Below are 22,517 nucleotides of genomic sequence, written 5' to 3'. Positions count from 1 at the left end.
TCATGTCTCGGGACGATGGAATAAAAGTAATTAAAAGGTTGGCTCTCTTAAATCATTGGTCAGAAAGGAATTCTTTAAATCGAATTTTGTCAGTATACCGTCTTACAGGTCCCATGGCTTTCAGTTAGCTCTGGGGGTAACGTGACCCTTCCTCGACTGCGTGTCGGGTTTATAAAGTCCACAGAGCAATTGTATTCGTCTGCTCAGTTTTCTTCTCCTTTCTCTATGCCTTCAGAGCGAACGTAATCGCGCTCTCTCGTCTCTTGTTTGTCGTGTTTTTTGATCTCGGCTAGTTAACGTCTCACCTTGCTTCCAGAACATAATACAACGTCCTAGGAAGTGGGACAGAACCCAAATGGATCAGAACCATAAAGGCCTGGAATGATAGGATGAGCAATCACATCGCAGCTTCATGTGGAAAACAAGGTGCGTGCTATCCCTGGAACCTTCTCCACCTTTGGCTCCAGCAAGCAAGTCTGGCACCACCGATTTCCTCCGTCTCGGCCCTTGAATCGTTTTCCCCACTCTTTAATCCCAGTCAGTAGTCCCGCTTCCAGTTTTGCCTCTTCCAGCAGTTTCAGACGTCTAGTTCTCTATACACAAATTAAGACTGAATGTTAATCAAGAAGAAAGGCGAAGAGAGGATGAAGATAAATGCGCGGGACAAGAACAAGAAGGGAAATAATTATGGTGATGATCCAAAGGTGAAGAAGGAGAATGAGAACACGAAGAAAAATAAAAAGAACAACATGCTTCTGATCACAGTAACTGTTCTTGGGAGTGCAGGACCAATAAGGTTCGTGGCAAATAGGGACGATCCTGTTTATGGCGTCATCAATGCTGCCCTGAAATCTTACGCCCGAGCAGGCCGACTCCCCATTCTTGGGTCGGATGCCGCCAGTTTCCTCCTGTACTCCACTGCTGATTTTGAAGGTACCTAACTGTCACGACTATTCAATTCATCGATTAGACTTTTTAGATAATGGCAGAGTTTATTATCAATTTTCATCCCAAATGCTCAGTTTACTTGAGCCATAATCTACCGTCCTTTTCTTGCTTAAAATTTGGAGCTATGAGTCCAATGGAAGTGATCGGGTCGAGCGGAGGAAGGAACTTCGTGCTGTGCAAGAAGCAGATTCAACCACAGGCTACAGAAGGCAGGGCAGAGAAGATATCTCACAAGGCCACTACCACTAGCAGAGGTGGCCGTTGGAAGGCTTCGCTTAACAAAAGCTTCTTGTTTGTTTTTTGGCCAAGGCTTAAAAAGTGCTTCGGTTTCAAAGCACTGACGTCCCATTAATTACCATGAAATTCCCTGCAAAATTATGTATAACTATCTCGGGGTGGTTATTAGTTCGTATGTCGGGGGATCATGTCATGGACCATTCATTCTGTCGTGTGATCGCGCCTACAGTGTCATGTTCCACGGTAGTGTCAAGATAATCCTAAACTAGGTTCCTTTTCACTTTATTAGGACTATTAAAGATCATGGAATCAGCTACCGGTATTAAAAGGTGGAGAAATAAAGGTACCTTTTTCCCTTCTTTTTTTTGGTCATGGAAAAGGAATACGAGGTACGCTTGATTGGTTATCAATTTCTATGCGTACCATGCAAAATCGCACATCTTCATCGTGCAGCAAACCGACTTCATTATCTATTGAATCGAACAAGTAATAATTACAGCGAGGACGTACTATATATAGCAAGGCACAAGTGGGAGGAGAAGCCAATTATGGAGTAGCACCATATACTATTCTTTTACTCCGTTCCTTCTTTCGAAAAAGTATAATTTGTGAGGACAAAATTTATAACTAGATTAATCACCAATCCTTTGAGATAGAATTAAGGAATCAAAACAGCTGTGAGCCTTTAATATGGATTATGGATTGGTCTAGAAAGCTATCCAACTCAACTACCATGGCCAAAAAGGGGAATACTTTGATATTTTCTTCCTCCATTGCATTCGAGATCTAGTCCAACTGCAAATCTCTTAAGGAATACCTGGGCCCTTCAGCAAGCTAATCTGGCCGAACTGTATGTCGATATGCGATAATAATATGCTTCGATTATAGAGGATAAAGAACATGAGTGGGGATGCTAATTATTTGGATGGACAGTAACTTGATTTGCTTTGTTTAGGTAGTGCAGCGAGTGATGTATATGAAATATTGCACAATGCGCACATAAATGGACCGGGCCTATCTCAGCCCGCCGTTCTCACCGGCCCAAAAAAAAAAAGGGGGGAACAATTTTTCATTTTATTGTGACTTTTAAATGGGAAGTTTCTTTTGATTAATCTAATGTCAACCCTAATGGTGAAGCTTGAACATGATTCATGCGGGGCCTAGCCAACCCCACCCGACCGACCGTTCCCGGTCGTTGAGAAGCCATCGAATCTATCCCGATTCGGACGCAACGGATGTCGGCACATGACAGAACTCGATCGACTGGCAATGATATCTCGGGAGTCTTTTTATGCACACTGGATAAATACCGGATAGGATATAGTCTTCGAGAGGTGGCGTGATCACTGAACACGTGCATAATTAATTATGACGGAGATAATTATTACTAACCCTGTGTTAGTGCACCTAACCAAATCATGCGGCTGATAAAGGCTTGTCAACTTTTACCATATCTGTGTCTCCTCTTACTAGTTCAAACACCCATAATTTATAATGGATGTTAATTAAGGGCATACGTTGTACTATGGCATCATGTCTTTTTGGGAGACAACTGGGTTAATCTTATGCGATCAATTAAAGCTCCGCACATTTTGTGTGTGTGTATATATATATATATAGTTCAATGGGATCACAGTTCCATGCCCATGATACATCGAGCACGTACATTAAACATATATTATATGTGATATAATTAGAGACTTTTTCTTTTGGTTAAAGTGATCGAGTTTTCACCATTTAGGGGGAGTGCGCTTTGCTTTTGCATTGTGGCATTGAAGAGAGATTGAGTTGATATTACAAATGTTTGAACTTTGAACCTACGTCAAATCTTATACTTTAGGTACGATCACCAATCATTCACAAAATACTGTTGATTCGAGGCACTCAACATAACTCGACTTCAGTGAATATCTCAAATTACTTGAGAAAGTACCTACATGAGTTGGTACAAACTGTTTGTTTCGTTTACGTAAAGTCTCGAGTTCGAGTCCTTGTGAACATAGAAAATTCACGTTGTGATAGTTTTACCCCTTAGTTGGCCAACTCGACTCGACTGAATTAGTCGGATTATTGAACTTCGGGATATTACTTGAGAAAGTAATGTGCTTGGAGATACTCAGACCTGAGCAAACCGGAGATAATGCCATATCTGAGTTGAGTAAATATGATAAAGATATTATTAGTCCGAGTATTAATCTCAAGCTAGTTAACAATGACACGAGCTTCAAAATACCCGACCTGAGACGGTGAATAATGCGTGAATATATTTAACGTAAATTTTTTTTTAACAAGGAAATTTATAGATTTAATATATAAAAAATTAAATAAAATGATACAAGTAGTTTTACTAATAAAAATCGAACACTAAGTTTATTTGTTCTTAGACAGAGATACGTGTGACTGCTCTATTATACCGAAATAAGCCTTTAAGCTGAAGACTTCGAATTTCTACTAGGGACACATTAAAGTATTCCGGAATTGAAGGTCAATTTTTCCTTTTTACTGCTCAAAGCACTGGACTTTTGAAAGGTAAACTCCAACAACATCCGACTCATATGGACACCGCCTGAAAGCGATTTCTCGTCATCAATTTGAGCAAAAAATATTTCAAAAAGAAGGCCTTCCTTTCTACGCAAGTAGTGGATATTCACACACAAACACGCCCATTAAACGTAAATAAATAAATAAGAAGAGAAAAGAGGTACAGTGCAGTGACTATTACTCTCACATGGTAATATAGAAGTTACAGGTTCGATTCTTATCGGTGGAACTACCCGTGCCACTTTATTTAGATTTTCTTTTTATTTTTTTGTACTAGATCATGAGTCTCTTATTATAACCGAAAAAAAAATACAAGTTATACTCGAAACCAAAAAAAAATTTGAATTCAATTATTATTGGTGAGACTTTCTTTTATCTCTTTACGTAATATTATTTTTCATTTTACTGGATTCTCGTGTCTCTCTTGCAATCAAACGAATAACGAAAAAAATAATAAGTACATCAATCGAAAAAAAAAAAGAATTAAAGATGGAGATATTAGGAGTAGTTGTTGAAAAAGGCCCAACGCACATACAAATGTGGGCGAATGCAAGGGGAGACTAATGCTGGTGTGGGTCCCCCTCTTGTCTGTTCAAAGTAAAAGAAAGAAAATGAGTATCAAGTTAGGAAATAGTATGATAGTGTACCTCTCGTTTGGTGATTAAGAGATTTTAAATTCGATACTCAGTAAAACTATTCGTACTCTTTTATTATATATTTAGAATTTATTTTAATGTATTAGGTCAATAAATCTCTCTTATAATTGAAAAAAAAAAAAAAGCGAGTGGGGGAGGGGGAGAGAGGAGGAGAGAAGAGAGAGTGGCATTGCCTGTTGGTGGAGGCTGTCAATTCCAATTCAGTAAGGAGGAGGAGCCACCATTCAACCTCACCACACACGCATACCCCCCCCCCCGACATCCAATCCAACATTATTAATGTCTTGTAAGATGGACAAATTAAACCCCTCTTAATATCACGAGAGAGCTCAATTCGATGCTTGAAATTATTTTTAAGGTGGTCCTCTCCTTTTACTATTCCTTGTGCGTTTTAACTGTTCGAGGCGGGCCATGAAAATCGTACAACGAAAATGGATATTGACCGAACTGCTTTAAAAACAGTTGTCATTTTATGTCGAAGAAATCTCGAGCGCCTTCCGGTTCCAACTCCATATCCGATACAAGAAATCAAACCCGCATCGATCAGAAAGTCGCGTATATATCATCGAAGTGCATGGGCATGTACAGTTCTTATGGATGAATTTGAGATGATTCGCACGTGTATCTAACTTAATGATAGTACGGTGAAGCTTTAGGATATCTCGAGGGGAGAGTTCACGCATTAAAAAAGTGAAATTGACCTCGAAGTAAATAAAAGGTGAGATGTATGGACAAGTATAAGATTAAGAAAATTATCTCGTGAGAACGTGAAAATGAGATTTTGCTTTCTTTTTTTTTTTTTTGACAGTAACTCCCACTCTTATCCCTCGAAGTGCTCTAATAATTAATCAGTGCTCTTTCTTGCTAAATAATGTTAAAGCAACAATTGCGAGACAGAACCCACCAATCACTTTCTGTTCCAAACACAATGTGGGCACAAAACCACTTTTTTTTTTTTTTGGGGAAAATAGAATTCATTTTAACTTTTCATGTTATATCTCGTGTGTTGTTAAATCACCCTTTCCGTTGATCCGATCAGAATTCAAGTCCTCATGACACGTTGCCACGAAGTTATAATCTTCGACAGCGCGAATCTCTTTTATCGGTCTGAGACTGGGTGATATGTCATTTTACGAACTGGTTCATGACTTGAATGAATTGTCGGATTACGATTCGTCGTAACGAGGGGGTCTTAATTATATGCCTGATATTGCTGGATGCCTTCTAGCTAGGAGAATAATTAATTAGGGTGCCCTTTAATTTCTTTTGGATCTTGAGACAAGATTCCCTCCTACCTAAGATATTCCATAGTGCCATGTTATGGATGTCGACTCTCAATGTATTTACTTATTACACGAGCGCTAGTTAAACTAAACTTTAAAGTCTTCCCATATCCAAATCAGATTGACCCAACGCCGCACGAACTAACAAATAGGCGGCGTTGAAAGGATAAGTCATTGCCCTTCGATTCTAACCATTCACACTACTCATAGCTATCCAGCTCAAAACAAGACACCCCCACGACATCATGAAAATCATCCCCGAGTCATAATTAAATCATGTAAAAACATAATTTCCTTCGGTTTTTGCATCTTATCAACTGTCTCTAACCCCTACCCGGTAAGACATAGGGGAGGGACATTGAATTTTGCGACTAAACTCGACATTAATTAGGCTAAGGGCTATTGGTTAATTGCGAGAAGAGAGGAACATATGAAGAAACAGTGACGAGACTACTCTGTAGTATTATCAACGTAAAGATTAATTGAAGAGAGAGAGCATACAATTATTCAAAATTCCGGCGTTCCCATCGCCCAATCAGTCACTTTTTAGAGGACATAAACAGCAACTGTCATTAACTGCTGAGGTCTCATTCATCCATCCATCCATCTGAAATTTAATATCAACCACAGAAGACCGTAACTTAACTGTTACAGACACCGTTACTGTACATGATATGAATCCCCCCAGCTCGCACTGTTCATGAATATGACTTTTTTTTTCTTTTCTTTTCTTTTCTTAAGAGAATTTGCATAATTACTTCATTAAAAATCAAACCAAATGATTCAATCAATAGTCTGTAGCAGCTGAAAGCAATCTTTTTGGTGTACAGGTGAATCAAACTCCGGCCACCAGACCAGCTTACTGGGGGCTTTTCCATTTTGCCCTTTTCAAGAAGACAATCATAAGTGGAGCCTCACATTCAAATCAAACTGGGTTCTGCCCCCAAGTGCTCTTTGATTGAATCTTACATGGAATCGATTCAGCTGATAAAATAAATAAATAAATAAATAAAAAGGAACGAGAATTTGCCCGCAAAAAAAAAATGCCTTTTTTTTATTTGGAAACATATTTAAGGAACATTTTACATAAGAACAGTAAGTAAGAAGACAGGGTAAAAGGAGGGAATATCTTATCTTCACGACCTAACTTCATGATGTGCGTAAACATTGAACACAATCGTCACTATAATTAACCCCAGCTTTTTCGCACTTACCCATAATTAACCCGCAATCAACCTGAGCTTTTTGCGACTTGATCAATCATCACAATCCAACCTTAACATGACTTTGCCTTAGCTCTTGATCAACCTAGCTAAGCCTAGTAGCCATCATCATTCATGCAATTGGATGACAGACCAGATCAGACCACCTTCGTGGAATTAATTCATCCACCTGTCACAATTACCACGTAGACACGGTTGTCATTTAGGTAAAGTCCTTGTTCCACAGACACCTCAGGACCCAGGCTCACATCGGGGCGAGACCGAATGCAGCAGTCCCTCTGTTTGGTAAATTTTTTGAAACAGTAAAAAGAGCGATTAGGCAGTGATGACAGGCTGAAATTTTGGACAAGAACCTCGGCCTGGGGAAACCCGGATTTCGGAATCGCAGGGAACAAAGCAAGAACACATCTGCTCCGATGAACAGATGATGGGCTAATGGAAAGCTGATGTGCGAAAATATTTATTCCAGAAGTTAAAAATGCAAGAAGACTACACATTCTCATCGATCCAATCTTGAATATCTCCCCAGCAAGAAAGATAATGAAAAAGAAAAGAGATCTCCTAACCAAATTAAATTAAAAACATAAAAAAAAAGAAGGGAAAAAAAAAAGAAAAAGGAAAAATTAGAGAGGAGGAAGATTAACAGCAAGAGGCAAAACGTAGGATTACACACTTGATTTGGGTCGGTTTGGATTGGTTTGGCTTTTGATCGGATCGGATTCGATTCGATTCGATTTCGATTAGCCTCTAACTCACACTCGCTCACTCTCACTCAATCTAACACCGAACACTCCTTGCTCTGTTCCTGCTCAAAATGCAAGCTTTCTCATGTTTTGGCCGATCTGATCTGATCGATTCCTCTCCTCTGACGAAGTCAGAACCGTTCTTGATTCACTGAGCTCCTGTGGGTGCTACAGTCGGGGCAAGTCGCCATGCCGATGTGGCGATGAGCGGCCGAGTGTGCCACCCGAGCATGAGGCACCCATTGTTTTCCTCTACCCGATACCCCTCCCCACCTGAGAACAGGTCCAGCAGCATGCCTGCCTGCTTGAACGCATTGGACCCCAGGGGAACTGGGTCGAACCCAGCCGAGCCCATCCTGGACCGCCACTGAGCCAGCGTCTCATGCCTCTCAAACCGGTCTGGCCCCTCGCAGGCCACCACGTTGCAAATTTGCCTCCCAAGATAGACATCCGACATCACGAGATCTTGGTTCTCCAGGGTCCGTCCAGAGCCCTCCAGCGAGTCAAACAGGCTCGAGTAGTAGTGCAGGGCCTCCGTGAACCTGTCCAAGAAGACCGGGCCATTGTGGTTCGCCTCTTGCTCGACTATGGTAACAATCTTGGGCTTCATAGCCTCGATGGAGTTAAGAACCTTCTCGATTGCGCCAGGGCGAGCTAGTAAGCGGTGGAGCTCGAACACTGAGTTAACTGCAACGGCTTCCACCTCGGGTGGACGGAGGTCGAGCATGGCAGGCTCGAGATCGGCAAGACTCGTGGCTACATAGCCTCTGAACTCGAACTCGACACCGATTGTCTCAGCTAGCTGGGCCAGCTTCCATCCGATCTGCTGGAGGGCGTCAGTATTGTCGGGCTGAGGAGGGCCAATCCCAGTGAGCCGGAACGCCGGGGGGCCGACGGGACGAAGCGCGAGGGCCTGCATAAGGGCCGGCCACTGCATCCCCTGCTTGAGGCTGAAGTCGATGACGTGGACACGGCTGGCCGTTCCGAAGGCCTCGAGGATGGCCTGGTTGGCCGTGAAGTGGGCGAACTTGAGGTACGGACAGGTCTCGTAGAAGTGCATCTCAAGGATATCGTTGTAGGAGGTGGCGTCGAGGGAATCCTGCGGGTAGATCTTGTAAATCCGCCGGGCAAGAGCCTCCGCGAAGCAGGTGGCGACCTTCCTCATGGCCCCGGCCTGCGACACCGCGAGCAACCCCACGTACTTGACCAGCTCCTCCGCGAGCTTAAGGTTCTCCTGCTGGACCGCCTCCGCGCACGCCATCAGGGTGTGGACGAGCCGGACGCCTGCTTCCTGGGAGTCAACGAGCACAACTGGCCGGGTTGACTCGGGAGCCCCTACAGCAGAAGACGAGGAGGAAGAGGAGGAGGAGAGGTTAAGGTTAGGGTTTGAGGGGCCGATCGAGGTTTTCATCCGCTTGCCGCGGGCGGGCTCGGGCTGCTGCTGCAGCTGCTGAGGGGCCGGCCGTTGAGGAGGCGGAGGAGGAGGCGGGTAGGCGGCGACGCCAGGGATGGCGCTGAGGTCGTACTCAGAGTCGTCGGAGAAGCCGAGCTGGGGCTGAGTCGACTCGGAGGCGCCAAAGCGGTTCTGGAGGCCGGAGAAGTCGAGGTCCGTGTGGAGGGGCTGTACCTGGTCAGGGATAGGGGCGTTGAGCTCGGAGAGCATGGTCTGGACCCAGGAGGAGAGGTCGGAGGGGTTGTAGTGGACGGTGTCGTTCTGGAGGTGAGAGAAGGAGACGCTGTCCTCCTGCCCCATGACCATCTCGAGCTGTTCAAGCTTGAGGGCGACATCCGCCATGTCGGAAGACCGGACCTTGTACCCCAAGACGGCGAGCAATTCGTCCATCCCGCCGGTGGGATCTTGCTCCTCCTCCCAAGCCTTGGCCTTGCCAGCGGAAGAGGAGCTTCCGGCGCCGCCATAGGAGCTGCTACAGCTGTCTTGGTGATGCCTCTTCTTCATCCTTTTCTTCCTATCTTGTTTTTCGCTTTGGGTTGGTGACTCGTGATGGGATGTGGGTTTCAGAGAAGGGGAAAAAAAAAAAACACTACTTGCAAGTTGCAAGTGGCGGATCAGAGCTCTCTCATGGACCTTACCGAGGGGTTGTTCCCTTTCTCTCTCTCGGGGAAGTATTCCTTTCCCTTTTCTCCTTCCTTTTTTTTATTATGGGGTTCTGGTTTTGCAGATGAAATGATAGAGAGAGAGAGAGAGAGAGAGAGAGTGTGTGTGTTTGGGAGAGAAGAGAGAGAAACAGAGGAGGATGAGAGGTCCAATGAAGGAACACTCGAGGAGGGGGTGAAGGAGGGAGGGTGGGAGGAGGCTCAGAGGAGGAAGAGATAAGGAACCCATGGAGAGCCATAATAATAATAAACAATTAAAATAATAGGTGGGGGTCCGCCCTTTTTTTTTTCCCCAATTTATCATTTTCATCTATTTTTATTTTATGGTTCTCTTCATTATTTTCCCCAATTTCAATCTCCTACTGTTTTCTTTTCTGTTTTTCTTTTTTTTAGATGTTTATGTTTATCATCAGCAATTACAGTTGAAGTAGGTTTTTTTTAAACGTAAAATTTAAGTGATTCGTCCGTTATTTCTTTAAATAAATTCTCATATTTTTACTTTTTTTTTTATATATATCAAGAGATTCATGAATCTAACATGGTGACTATTATTATTATTGTTTTGGCTAGTGGATAACTAGGTGGGATAACTAATCAAAGGTAATTTCACTTGAAATCTCTCTACATATAGAATAGGTTTGACAGTCACCTTGCCAATAGTAGCTGTTTGAGTAAAAGAAAAATTACTATAAAGAGGTAAATTAAATAAATAAATAAATACCTTAATACACGTTATTCTCTATCTAAAAGACACTTACATTATAAAGATCCCCAATCAGTTGTCATACTGCACTAAAATTCCAAAGATAGATGGATGTGGTGGAGTCGCTCAATAATTTATTGGCTAGGAAGTACCATGTTTTCTAGTCAAAATGAAAAACATCGACGGCCTATGAAGAAAACTGACATATTATTATGACACTGATATTTGAATTCAGCTTGATTAGATCTAACTCGAATTCTCATGTTGGGTCACGTCATGCATGAATTTCACTCTCAATTCAAAGAATTACGCCACATCGATCGTTTCGAACTTAACTCATGCAGTGTTCAGAGTTAATCTTGAATCCCATTTATAATGAGTAGATTTACTTTAGTCGGGGCATTTTTTCTGGTTAAGAATAAAGAGGAAAAGACAGTCGTGCTGTTATTCTCGTGGATAATAATGATTAAATATATAAATATAGGAAGGGTTTGCTCCGGCAGCTGCATAATAGAGCCGTGGGAGCACCGCAAATGCAATGCTCAAAAAGAAGATGCCGATGAAGATACGGTGCAGCTCGCGTACACAAAGACCATACAATAGGACCAATCAGGTGCCTGTACTCTCCCATCAATTACCCATCGAGAATGTAATGTGGGTCCCACCCCGTTTTGTTTCGTCTTCCCGCCCCCCATAAAAAATACGGTCTGCCTTATCCGTCTCGTGTCCGCACGCGCCCCTTTTGACTTGACTCCCCGTTTTACTTTTTTCGTTTCCTTCAACATTTTTACCCCACGGCTTCATATAAGTTAACAGGTCAATATTCGCAAGTTGCTCAATAATCAATTTTTATATAATGGATATTAGGTAATTAACATATATGAGTATAAACAAATTCTTTTTACGGTGAACGAGTATAAATGAATATAGATATCAATAAAATATATGTTAAAAACCATATATATTATTGAGAAAAAGTAATAAATATTACAAGAGACAACAAATTGTGAAAATTAAATTAATGATGATAAATAAATACGTGATCTAGTTATAAGAAAATGCAAATGTTATATGTATAGGAGTGCATATTCCTGTATTATGAACATAATAGAGTTGGCATGTACGGTCGAACAACCCATTACCTGTCGCATGGGCTTGCACGGAAACACATGGATTATTTGGATTAGTCAAGTTTGGACACTCCTCGTTATAAAAACAAATTTCTTATAATATGCATTGGTACAACGAAAAATGAGAGATATCAAACAGGAGTTTGGATGTAGAAAAAGTTTTTAGTAAGTATAAATATGATGAAAACAAATGAATTTTCATTTTACATTTATAGGGCGTTTTTGATATATTGAATTTGAAAAATGTTACGTATCTTGAAGGGTTCTTTCAAATTATCGAGAAAATTTTAAATTTTCAAAATAAATTAATTATATAATACCATATGCAAATAATATGGACGTACAACTAAAATAAATCAAATATGACACAAATAAAACATTGTAAAAATTCATTGAATTGAAATTAATAGGTCAATTCATATGGAAATGATGTTACATTTGGTTTGATGTAATGATAATTCGATGACATATCAATTACGTATGTAATTCCTATTACGTTATTTGTTTCCATCCGTAATGTGTATGACATTTTATGGATGAGCCTATGATTTGTAATAGACAATGAATGGCCATTCACCTCTCCCACCTATGTAATAGACATTCGAATTACCAATATATTCTTACTCATTAGTCAAATTTTCGAAATGTGCCACTGCCCCTCTAGCCCCCCTCTGCCACCCCCCTCCATCATCCTCTTCAATGACCTTTCACTATCGCTGCCACCAAACATTTATCTCCTGGGAAATCATGACATGTCCCTGGCTCCCTTCAAGTCGGAGAAACCATATCCGACCTTCTTGAGGCTGGATTTGGCCTCATCGAGCCTGATCGAACTCGAGGGCTCTAGGAGCGGCTCGAGGAGTAGCTCAAGCCCTCTGAGCATCTTGGGCTATCGAGTACCCCAAGGCTTGTGAGCTTGCGTCTTGGTTCGCGCTGGAGTCACGAACCCAGCTATGTGGCTCGAAGCCCTAGACGTGGCTAAAAAACCCTAGTTTGCCAGAGCTTCTGAGCTCCGGTGGAACTAGAGGTTCCTTCTTTTTTTTAAGGTTAATTTTTAATTTTAATTTTTATATTTTTAATAAATATTAAATTAATACATTTATTTTTAATTAAATAAAATTTAAATATTTGTTGATAGGGCATTTTCTTCTTTGTATAGGAGGGGTTATTTTGTACCTTTATCCTAAACCTCTTTATCAATTTTGATAGACAAATTTAAGAATTGTAATTCTTATCACCTCTATTACAATTACCGAAACAAGTAAGTTCTTATGTAATCTTAATTTTACATATTAATTCATATTACATACTTATTACATTACAGTGAAACAAATGTAGTATGAGGCTTTCTAATTTCGTGACGCCGCACTTCCTCCTATCACTTTCCAACTTTTATTTATTAAAATCTATGAATTTTGCCATGCTGTATCTATCTGTCTATCCATCTATCTATCTATCTATCTACTAACTAAAATCACTCCCCATTTTATTCAAAAAGAAAAAAAGAAAGGAATATAACGCATATATTAGTAATTTATTTGAAGGAAATTGATTAAAAAAAAGAGGCTTTAGTTTAGCAAATTAAGTTGATCTAATAAAAGCAAATTCTATATATTTCAAGTTTAGTTGCTTATGTATTGCATTTAATAGACATATCAATGGTTTCTCATCATCTAAAATTTCTATGAATATTATTGAAATTCCATCACCATTAGATTCTTTTAATTTAATAATAAGAGTGAATTCCCTTTTAAGAATCCAAAAAAGTTATATTTTGTTTGAGACCATGTGTCAATATGTAGCATTCTTCATAAATCCCATGAGAAGCAGGCCTTTTCGAGAAAAAATAAATCATTCATTTTTTTAAAAAAAATTGCTCGCGGTCTTTATTAGATGCTTAAAATTTGAGACGAATTTCCTTTATTTATTCTGGTAAATGTCGCCCTTTTATTATTTATAAGCCCATCATATACTTTCAACTAATCCTGTATAATTAGTTAAGACAATTTATAATTTTTTATGACCAATCAAAACTAGTTCTCTCTGATATGGATAAAGGTTTTGAAAAAGCTTTTATCAGCGGATGAAATTTGACTGTAGAGGCAAGCATATATATATATATATATGTGTATTATACTATATTTATTTGTCTTATTAAGCTCAAGTATGAAAAAAAGTAATTCAGAAAAAAAAAGTATGAAAAACGAAAGTACTGCCCCTCAAACATATCGTCTTAATTCAATTATTGAGATAAAACGTCAACAAAGGAAATATGATTTCACTAATTAATAAAATCCGAGGCGGATCATTTAAGATCAATTTTCCTCTCAACATGTACGATTTTCTGAAGTTGAACTTGTTTCCTTCCACTCACGGAAATTGATCCTACTTACCTCCCAAACAACAGCTGATTGGCTATCACTCAACTTATTTTATACTAGAAGATAATTAATGGGCGCATGTTACGTGAAGGTCAAAACGGGGTGGCGAGTGGGCGTCACCTCTTCAACCAGTCGAGTGTGGGCACAGAGAGGTACGACCCGAGACGAGCCAGCGAAACAATGCATATTATAAGAATTTTTTTAAAAAAAAGAGAGAGGAAAAGATCCACTTGGGGATGAGATGGGAAGGTCAACCCAGAGGAGAAGTCGGACGCGAGCGCGTCGATGTCACGCACCAATGGGAGATAGCTTAGTGCACACCTGGTGGCACGTGGAGCCGATGGAGGAGCGCGTGTGGAACAGTTGGCACAGCAGCGGGGGGGTCGGGCTGAGGATACATCACCTAGCATGATGTCCCCCCTGTAGGCCCCACCGGGGATTCAGACGTCAACATCGATTTTAGGACCATCAGAGGGAAGGGAGGGATAGGCCCTTCCACGTGAAAGTTACGGGAAAAAGGGGGGAGTGGAACTGGCCACCGTTAGATGATGCGTAACGGCGTTTGGCAAACGGGCGTGAGGTGCGGGTGGGGGTGGGGCTCCGATTGCCTCACCGGCAGTAGCACCGAGCGGCCCTTGGGTTCTGCCACGTGGTGGGAGGTCATTGGGTGGCAGGGGTATCTCTGCCTCTTTTTTTTTTTTTTTTTGGCGTGGGGAGTTCGGGGGAACAGTAGTTACAGCAACTTAACGGGGGCAGGGGAGAGGAAAGGCATGCACTGACAGCTCCACCTTCAAATTTGTACCACCGCCATGTGATTCTGCCACGTTGCATAGATTCTCTTCCGAGCCCCGGCCGTGGTGGTCCCCACCTTCTACCTCTGGCATTGGCTAAGCTCTCCCCCTCCACCTGGTTTTGTACCCTATGCCATTGCCATTGTCGAAATTGCAATTTTATCTCCCCAATTACATTTCTCTTTTTTCATTGAAGTGGGTGGGAAAACGCGCGCGCACACACTCATCAAAAAAAAAAAAAAAAAAAAACACGGCTGTTATAGTGTGTGATCATACTACTCCCATTTTGCACGTGATGTATTGTAGTGCAGCGCCATTCTTAAAGAAAATACCTCACTTCTCGCGAAAAATTTCTATCGGATAAAAAAAAAAACTCCATAACATCAGTTGCTAATACATTCTCCAATTACATGTTAGAGTTTTCTCTTATTTCATGATTTTCTATGATACTTCTCATTTATCGTACTATAGAATTTCCTGATGTGGCAAGTCTTGGTATACATAGACAAAAAAAACTAGGCAGAGCAAACTTTATTTGCTATAGTATCATGAAGTGAATGTTTTATACATGATTTAGTTCGGTTCGTTAACTTGTCAATTTTTTGCTACTTATAACGTGCTCACAATAAAAGATAATAGAACTATGATCCATGAACCTCCTTTGTTACTAAAAAAAAATAATGATGCATGCGTAATTTATCAGTATCAAGATAATAGTTAGGCACGTAAGGATGAATGGACCGTATATGTTGCAGCCATAGGAAGTGGTGCCTTTTGAGTCTTACTCATTTCATGCACAAACAAAGACCAATATACCATTATAACGTTATATCCTCGTATAAAGGTTTTGATTGACATAAATATATGATCGTATGTAAGACTCGTTCATTTGAACGAAATAATTCATGATAATAATTAATTATTTCATCCAAAAACGGAGGAGCCCGAGCATTTTACTTTCATGCTTATCGATTGAAAGCCAGTCCTTGAAGAGTGGGCCTTTTACCATGTCAACTCAGAATACATATATTCCCCCGGTGATAAATGAGCATTCTGCTGCTGCCGACCGCAACTACAGCATCCACCTACAATTAATTATGCACAAAAAATTTTATCCTAAAAACTAAGAAATTACGAACGTGTCTGTTATAAAACTTCATATATAAATCTAGAAGTAAAAAAATCCTTCTACGGTTTAAAAGACCGATATAAGGTGTCATCTGTTACGTATTTAATCCCGCGAGAATTTTTACCGGATAACTCATTCCGACAACATGCCAGGGGGGTCGATCCGTCCACCACCACCACCACCACTCAAGAACCCTTATCTATTATGCATTGATTTACTCGTTGAAATCTGTTTATCTATCGACATCGATGTCATATCCTCTGGAATCCTCTCTTTTCTTTCTTTCTTTTCTATCGCTGATAAAAATTATTCTCCACGAGAATAAAAATTCATCATTTGATATTTTATGGGAGGGCCCTTTTTTTTTACCATATTTGGGTGAACACTATCAGGGATGCTTTTTCCCTCGTTTCGCTAAAAGTCCCTTTGAATGACGAGACGAGGCGAGGCGAGGCGAGGCGATGCGAGGCAGGGCAGGGCAGAAAATTTCTGTAGTTTTTGAATTGGAGAGGCTGCTTCTTTCTGCTGCTGCTGCTGCTGTAACGCTGCTACCAAACTGGATAATAATAATCTCTATGTTTGTGTGTGGAGTAGGGCTGCTCAAAAATATCCGGTTAACTGAAAAATCGAATAAAAAATAGTCCAAAAATTTGATTATTTAGAAGTATAATTTGGTTAATTATGGTACAGTTTTATTTTTGGGATGTGTAAATTTGGTATAGTTTTTTTAAAATGTATTTTATCATTAAAAATGGTCCATGAATCTAAAGTATAAAGATAAAAAATAAAATGAAATCACATAAATTACACTGGTAATGATTGAATCTAAAATTTATTAGTTCCGAATTGATGCTTCAAAATTGAAAAGAAAAAATCCTTTATCATACGTATGTATATATGAGATGATTTCCCACATGTAGGCCTCGTAACTCCTATCGCAAACTTTCCTTCTTCTTCTTTTTTTTTGGTGTGTGTCTTGAGCTATGGACTGGATTTATTTTACTATTTTATAGATTATGAACTTGATTTGTTTTGTTATTTTCGGGATTAAGACCTTTCTGGGTAAATGAAGCTTTAGGTTCAAGATTATTATTTGTTGTTGATTTTTAGTTGTTTGGGATATGTATCATGGATGATCATCTGTGACTCCCTTAATATATAAAGGGGTTAATTGCACTGGTGATTCAAAAAATTTCATGAATATTTCAGGTTGATTCAAAATATTTTTTTGGTAACTTGTTAGTACAAAAAGTTTCAAAACCATTTCAATGTAGTGCATTTCGTCAATTGCCCCTGACGCCGTTAACATTTTGCTGACGTGGCGCGTTCTATGTGTCACTTTTGTTACGTGGAACCAGTCATAGTGTTTCATGTCATTTAAGATGATATAAAATCTAAAAAAGTCCAATAAAAATATAGAAAATAAAATAAAAAGTTAAAATTTAGAAAAATAATAAAAATAAATTTAAAAAATTTAAAAACTTTTAAAAACTTTTAAAAATAAATTAAAACTTTTAATTTAAATTTTAATTTTAAAATTTAAAATATTTTAAATTTTAAATTATTTTTTAAAAAATGTAAATTATTTTTAAAAACTTTTAAAAATAATAAAATAGTTTTTAAAAATAAAAAAAATTATTTTAAAACTTTTTAAAACTTTTATTTTATTTTTTTTCTATATTTTTTGTATTTTTATTATTTTTGTATTTTTATTGGACTTTTTTAGATTTTATGTCATATTAAATGACGTAACGCACTATGATTGGTTCCACATAACAAAAGTGACATATAGGACGCGTCACGTCAGCAAAATATTAACTGCATCATGAGCAATTGATGGAATGCACTACATTGAAACGGTTTTGAAACTTTTTGTACCAACAAGTTACCAAAAAATATTTTGCATAAACCTGAAATATTCTTGAAATTTTTTGGATCATCGGTGCAATTAAAGGGTGTGGGGAGGGTCGGGGTAGGGAGGATGTCTCCACTAGTATTGTAATGATTAGAATTAGTGGCCATATTGATTTGTCAGAGAGATGGGAGGGACGGGTGAGGAAGCTAAGGGAGAGTTTCGGGGTTTGTGAGGAGAGTTGTAACGTTAGGCTCTGATACCATATAGAGAATTGAGGCTGGAACTCAATTAGGTCATCATATCATGGATATATAGGTACAACTTGGTACCATGAGAGTGTCCATATATATACAAGGTAAGTGTATCACCGAAATATATTATAATACTTGGTTTTATATATCTACACACCTCATCTTTTTTTTTTTAGCAAGCTTGTGATACTTAATGCAGTACGTGTCAATTGGCAGAATAATATTACAATTATGTACGTAGAATTTGATTTCTTAAATGGGAAAATAGCTTGAAAAATTAATTACTTTTATGAAATTTCTCGATTTATCAATTTTTAAAATTTTAGTATGAAAAATCATAATGTTTATCTCTGTTTTCCTGATTTACTAATCTATTAATTAGGCCGTCAAAATTGCTGACGTGGCGGTTAACGGCGCTCACGTGGTAGACAGTTGCTTATGTGGATGGCATGCTATAAACATTTTAACCCAAAAAATCACACAGTTTGCTTTTTTTTCCCCATGTACTAAAATATTAATAAATTTTCCTTTATCTACCAAAATATCAATAACTCTAAAAAAATTACATAATTTGCTTATGTTCCATCATCTACCAAAATTTTTTTAATTAAATATATCTATATATATATATATATGAATTCGTGAATCGGCCGTTATTTTCTTGAATTTTTAAATTTTTCAGAAAACTGAATTTAGTTTTATTTAAAGCATATAGATATAGATATCAAGAACGATTATTATTTTCTCGCATGTACATAATTTAACTCTAGGTATATCCACGTTTAAATTTTTGGATGTGAGTTCTTCAACTATTATTTTATCGCACATAATTTTTTTTAGAATTTTAGGATTTTTCAATTTTTGTTTTGTAGTTTAGGTGTCAAATTTTGATAATACAAATATGATGAATTTTTGTTTTCAACATTTTCATCATATTTGCATTATCAAAATTTAATAACAATCAATCCCAAAAATCTATATCTACATTAACCATGTTAAAATAAGTTGAACCATGATAAAGCAATTGGTCCCGTGTCCAACAAGTTCAACCATGCTAAATAACCATGCTAAAGTTTTATAGATGTTGGTGTACATAAGTTATGTTAGAATGGTTATTTTGGCATGATTATTGTCTTTACAGTATAATATGTCTAAATTCCTATATTATTTAATGTGATAACATATATGGATATTCTTTTGATTTGTAAATGACAAACTTGTAACTGTTCTAACACTTCTTTCTATTAAAAATTCTTTTAACATTCAAATCAACATATATATATATATATATATATATATATTAGTCTCTAATTCAAATTTATAATCATTCAAAAAAGTCATATTTTGGTAGATGTGATTTTTGAAATAAACCATATTTTGGTAGATGATGGAACATAAGCAAATTATGTGATTTTTCAAAGTTATAGATGTTTGGGTAGATGAGTGAAAAGTTATTGATATTTTGATAGAGGGTGGAAAAAAAATCAAACTATGTGATTTTTAGGTTAAAAAGTTTTTAGCGTGTCATTCACGTAGGCAACCGTCTGCCACATCAGCGATGTTAACGACCGCGTCAACAATTTTGACAGCCCAATTACCGGATTGGTAGATCAGGGAAACAAATGTAACTGTTGTGATTTTTCAGGCTAAAATTTTTAAAAATTGATAAATCAATTAATTTTATGAAAGTAATTGACTTTTCATGTATTTTCCCTTCTTAAATAATAATACACTGAAGTGAATTCAAATTAAAATAATAGATGATTCACGAATTGTGGTGGGTCTGTACTTGGAACTTCGATTATATAAATCTCCAATCTTTCTTATGACCCGATGGCGGAGGAAAATGCATGTTATAGCTAATCGTGCCGGAATCCAAACAAAAGCAAGCTATTATATGTTTCCAAGAAGAAAATGTTTCGACCTAACTGTCCATTTGATTTAATCAAATTAGAAGAGTATGATTAAAAAAAGAGAGGCTTAATTAGGCTGAACTCAACTAGCAAATATATTGACTTCTTCCAATGCCAGCTGGCATGCTTATTATTATTCTATTTTTATTTTTTATTATTATTAGCATAAGCTTGTCATTAATTATTAATACTACTATAGATGATATAAATATATACCCTACATGCCTATGGAGAGCTCACTCTCTTCCCTCTCTTCCCCTTGGATTGCTAAATATATTCTTCAATTGATTGGTATCAATAGAACAAGTTTTCTTGGTGAATAAAATAGAACTGCTCCAAGAGGTATAAGATATATCGGTATGACCGTACGAGAAAATTTTGTTTCATATATCCTCTGGAAATCTGATCCATGATAATCTGATACCTCGTGCTCTCGTATAAATGTAAATGATTAAAAATGTTAGGAATGACATGATCTTTCAATTTAGATACATAGCGCGCGGCGACAATTACATCAGTGTCAATTGTTTCCGTCGGAATCCGAAACTGTGGTTCTGATTAGGAAGGAATTTAGTAAGGACCAGAAAACAATAGTCACAAAATCCACCACGTCTTAATCACCAATAATAACCACTTGAATTGGTCAGGTTGTGATTTGTCTATTTATATTTACATGCAATATATGTAAATATAATCCCCCGATTTCTTCCATTTGTCACAAAGCTTTCTCCTATAATCATTCTAAATTATTCGTCTCCCCCTTGTTCAAATGCAAGTCAACAAGATTCCTTTTTTGTAGTTTAAGATCCGTGGTCACATGCACAACACATTTTCCAATCAAATAATTAATTCAGGATATTATTATTTATTTCTCATTAATTCCATTTATTAAATTAGTTTATACTTAGCTATATAGAATAATAAATATATAGATTTAGCCTGGTAAACTGGATTCACATGTGCACCTTTTGTTTATATACGTAGGTGTTGGAAATTCCCTGCCGGGGCGTTAATCAAAACTATAGACACGATCAGATTAATTAAGTTTCATTCATATCGAGGTTATACGATTAGTAGAAATTGGTTGTACTATCTGAAATTCCGAATTTTTAGTTGGAAGCGGAGTACGTATAGTAATTTTGTATAAGATAAATGTACAGAAACATGCAAGCCGACTGGAAGTTTTTTAAATAAAGAGTACTTAGTCCATGGCTTCTCTTCTATATGATTAGATATAATTATTTTTTTTGATAAATTATTCATAGAATAAGATGTCATATTGATCTGTAGCAATCAGTTTAATTGATCAGAGGTGTTTCTTAAGTATTCACGCCGGCAATAAATTAACGTTGCACACATATAACAAGTACATACGACCAAGTAGTTTATATGTTAAATAATGTTGTACATCCTTATCTAGGAGAGATCCTTCATTAATTAAAAATTTTAATACTAGTTGTTTATTAATTATTACTTGATTTATTCACAATAATTTATCGGGTAATCATGTGATTTATGCACAAATAGACGGATGGTGATGATCTCATTTGAAAATAACGGAAATCTACCTCACGGAAAATCCTATCATAAATTTGAGATTAGCTCGTTATTTTTTCCACGATTGCTGAACACGTTGTAAAAAACGAAATGAGAAAGGAATTCGGTGCAGAGACACTTGTATACGTATTTGAATTAGCTTTTTGAAAAATAATAAGTTAGTTCATATTAATGTAATTTGTGCGTTGAAATGTACTCTACGACCATGGCCATCTTCCATTAATTAAATCTCAAATACAGACATAAGGAAATATATTTCACCAATAAAAAAGGAATAACATAGAAAAAAAAATTAGTGAAGAACGGTATGTTACAATAGCATATGCTCTTGGTCATAATGAAGAGGTTTCAGGTTCATATTCCGATAGTGGGTTATGTAGCCTCCATAGCGAATCAAATACAAATTATGGGATCAATAAAGTGAGAAAAAAGTGAGACATCGTGTGGTCAATTGCATGTACTAGGCCTCATTGCAATGTAATGTCCTGTCTTTACTAATACAGAAAAGCCGTAACCGTTCGGCATTAACCATTTCCATTTGCCTCTAAATATGTGCCTATGTGTTCTTTTGCGCTAGCTACTATATATGTGTGTTGGGTCATTCCTCAACTTTTGGTTTCTTCCTTTTGTTTAATTTTGATTCTCAATAGTTCTTGGATAGGTATCAATCATTCGACCCGTCTTATAATCCAATATTCCGTCTCCAAATAATATCTAGAGTGTGAATAACATAGTTCTTGTACACGAACACGTAATTCATTGGTCATATTTTAGGAGCGAGAACTTAGAATGGAAAAGATAAATATATACATATTTTATAAAAACTCGATAATATTTTTTTTAGGATTTTAGAATCTTAGCATCTTTTAAGGATATAAGCAGATACATAAGGAGATATTTCATACAAAAGTGAAGTGGCATATATGCAATGAAAATTTTCTTCCATACATACATTTATCTCTGCAAAAATAAATTTGTTATCGTAGAGTAATAAATTGTGATAATAATAACTCGGGCCATTCAATTGGCATTTGTACTTTCTATTCTCTTTCGTGATTCAA

General features: G+C 37.7%; 2 protein-coding genes across 3 annotated transcripts; one reads left to right on the top strand and one right to left on the bottom strand.

Moving 5' to 3' along the window:
* The first annotated feature begins 118 nt into the window (after positions 1–118).
* Positions 119–1,595, top strand: LOC116202940. Of its 2 annotated transcripts, XM_031534580.1 has the most exons (3): positions 119–426; positions 787–933; positions 1,071–1,595. In XM_031534580.1, the coding sequence occupies exons 1-3, from the start codon at positions 390–392 to the stop codon at positions 1,298–1,300; spliced, it is 414 nt and encodes a 137-aa protein (XP_031390440.1). In that variant the 5' UTR covers positions 119–389; the 3' UTR covers positions 1,301–1,595. The 2 variants fall into 2 exon arrangements, with proteins under 2 accessions (XP_031390440.1, XP_031390439.1); XM_031534579.1 differs by having other exon boundaries at positions 122–933.
* A 5,726-nt stretch (positions 1,596–7,321) lies between these two features.
* LOC116203867 (DELLA protein GAI-like) lies at positions 7,322–9,947 on the bottom strand. The gene has a single exon (XM_031535825.1). It carries the CDS (start codon positions 9,586–9,588, stop codon positions 7,780–7,782), a length of 1,809 nt encoding a protein of 602 aa, XP_031391685.1. The 5' UTR covers positions 9,589–9,947; the 3' UTR covers positions 7,322–7,779.
* Between the last annotated feature and the right edge of the window lie 12,570 nt (positions 9,948–22,517).

The sequence above is a fragment of the Punica granatum genome, chromosome 4 (assembly GCF_007655135.1).
Source record: "Punica granatum isolate Tunisia-2019 chromosome 4, ASM765513v2, whole genome shotgun sequence".
In the NCBI taxonomy this organism is placed as follows: domain Eukaryota; kingdom Viridiplantae; phylum Streptophyta; class Magnoliopsida; order Myrtales; family Lythraceae; genus Punica; species Punica granatum.
Note: the sequence above shows the minus strand (reverse complement) of the source record. Positions and strands in the feature narration are given on the sequence as shown.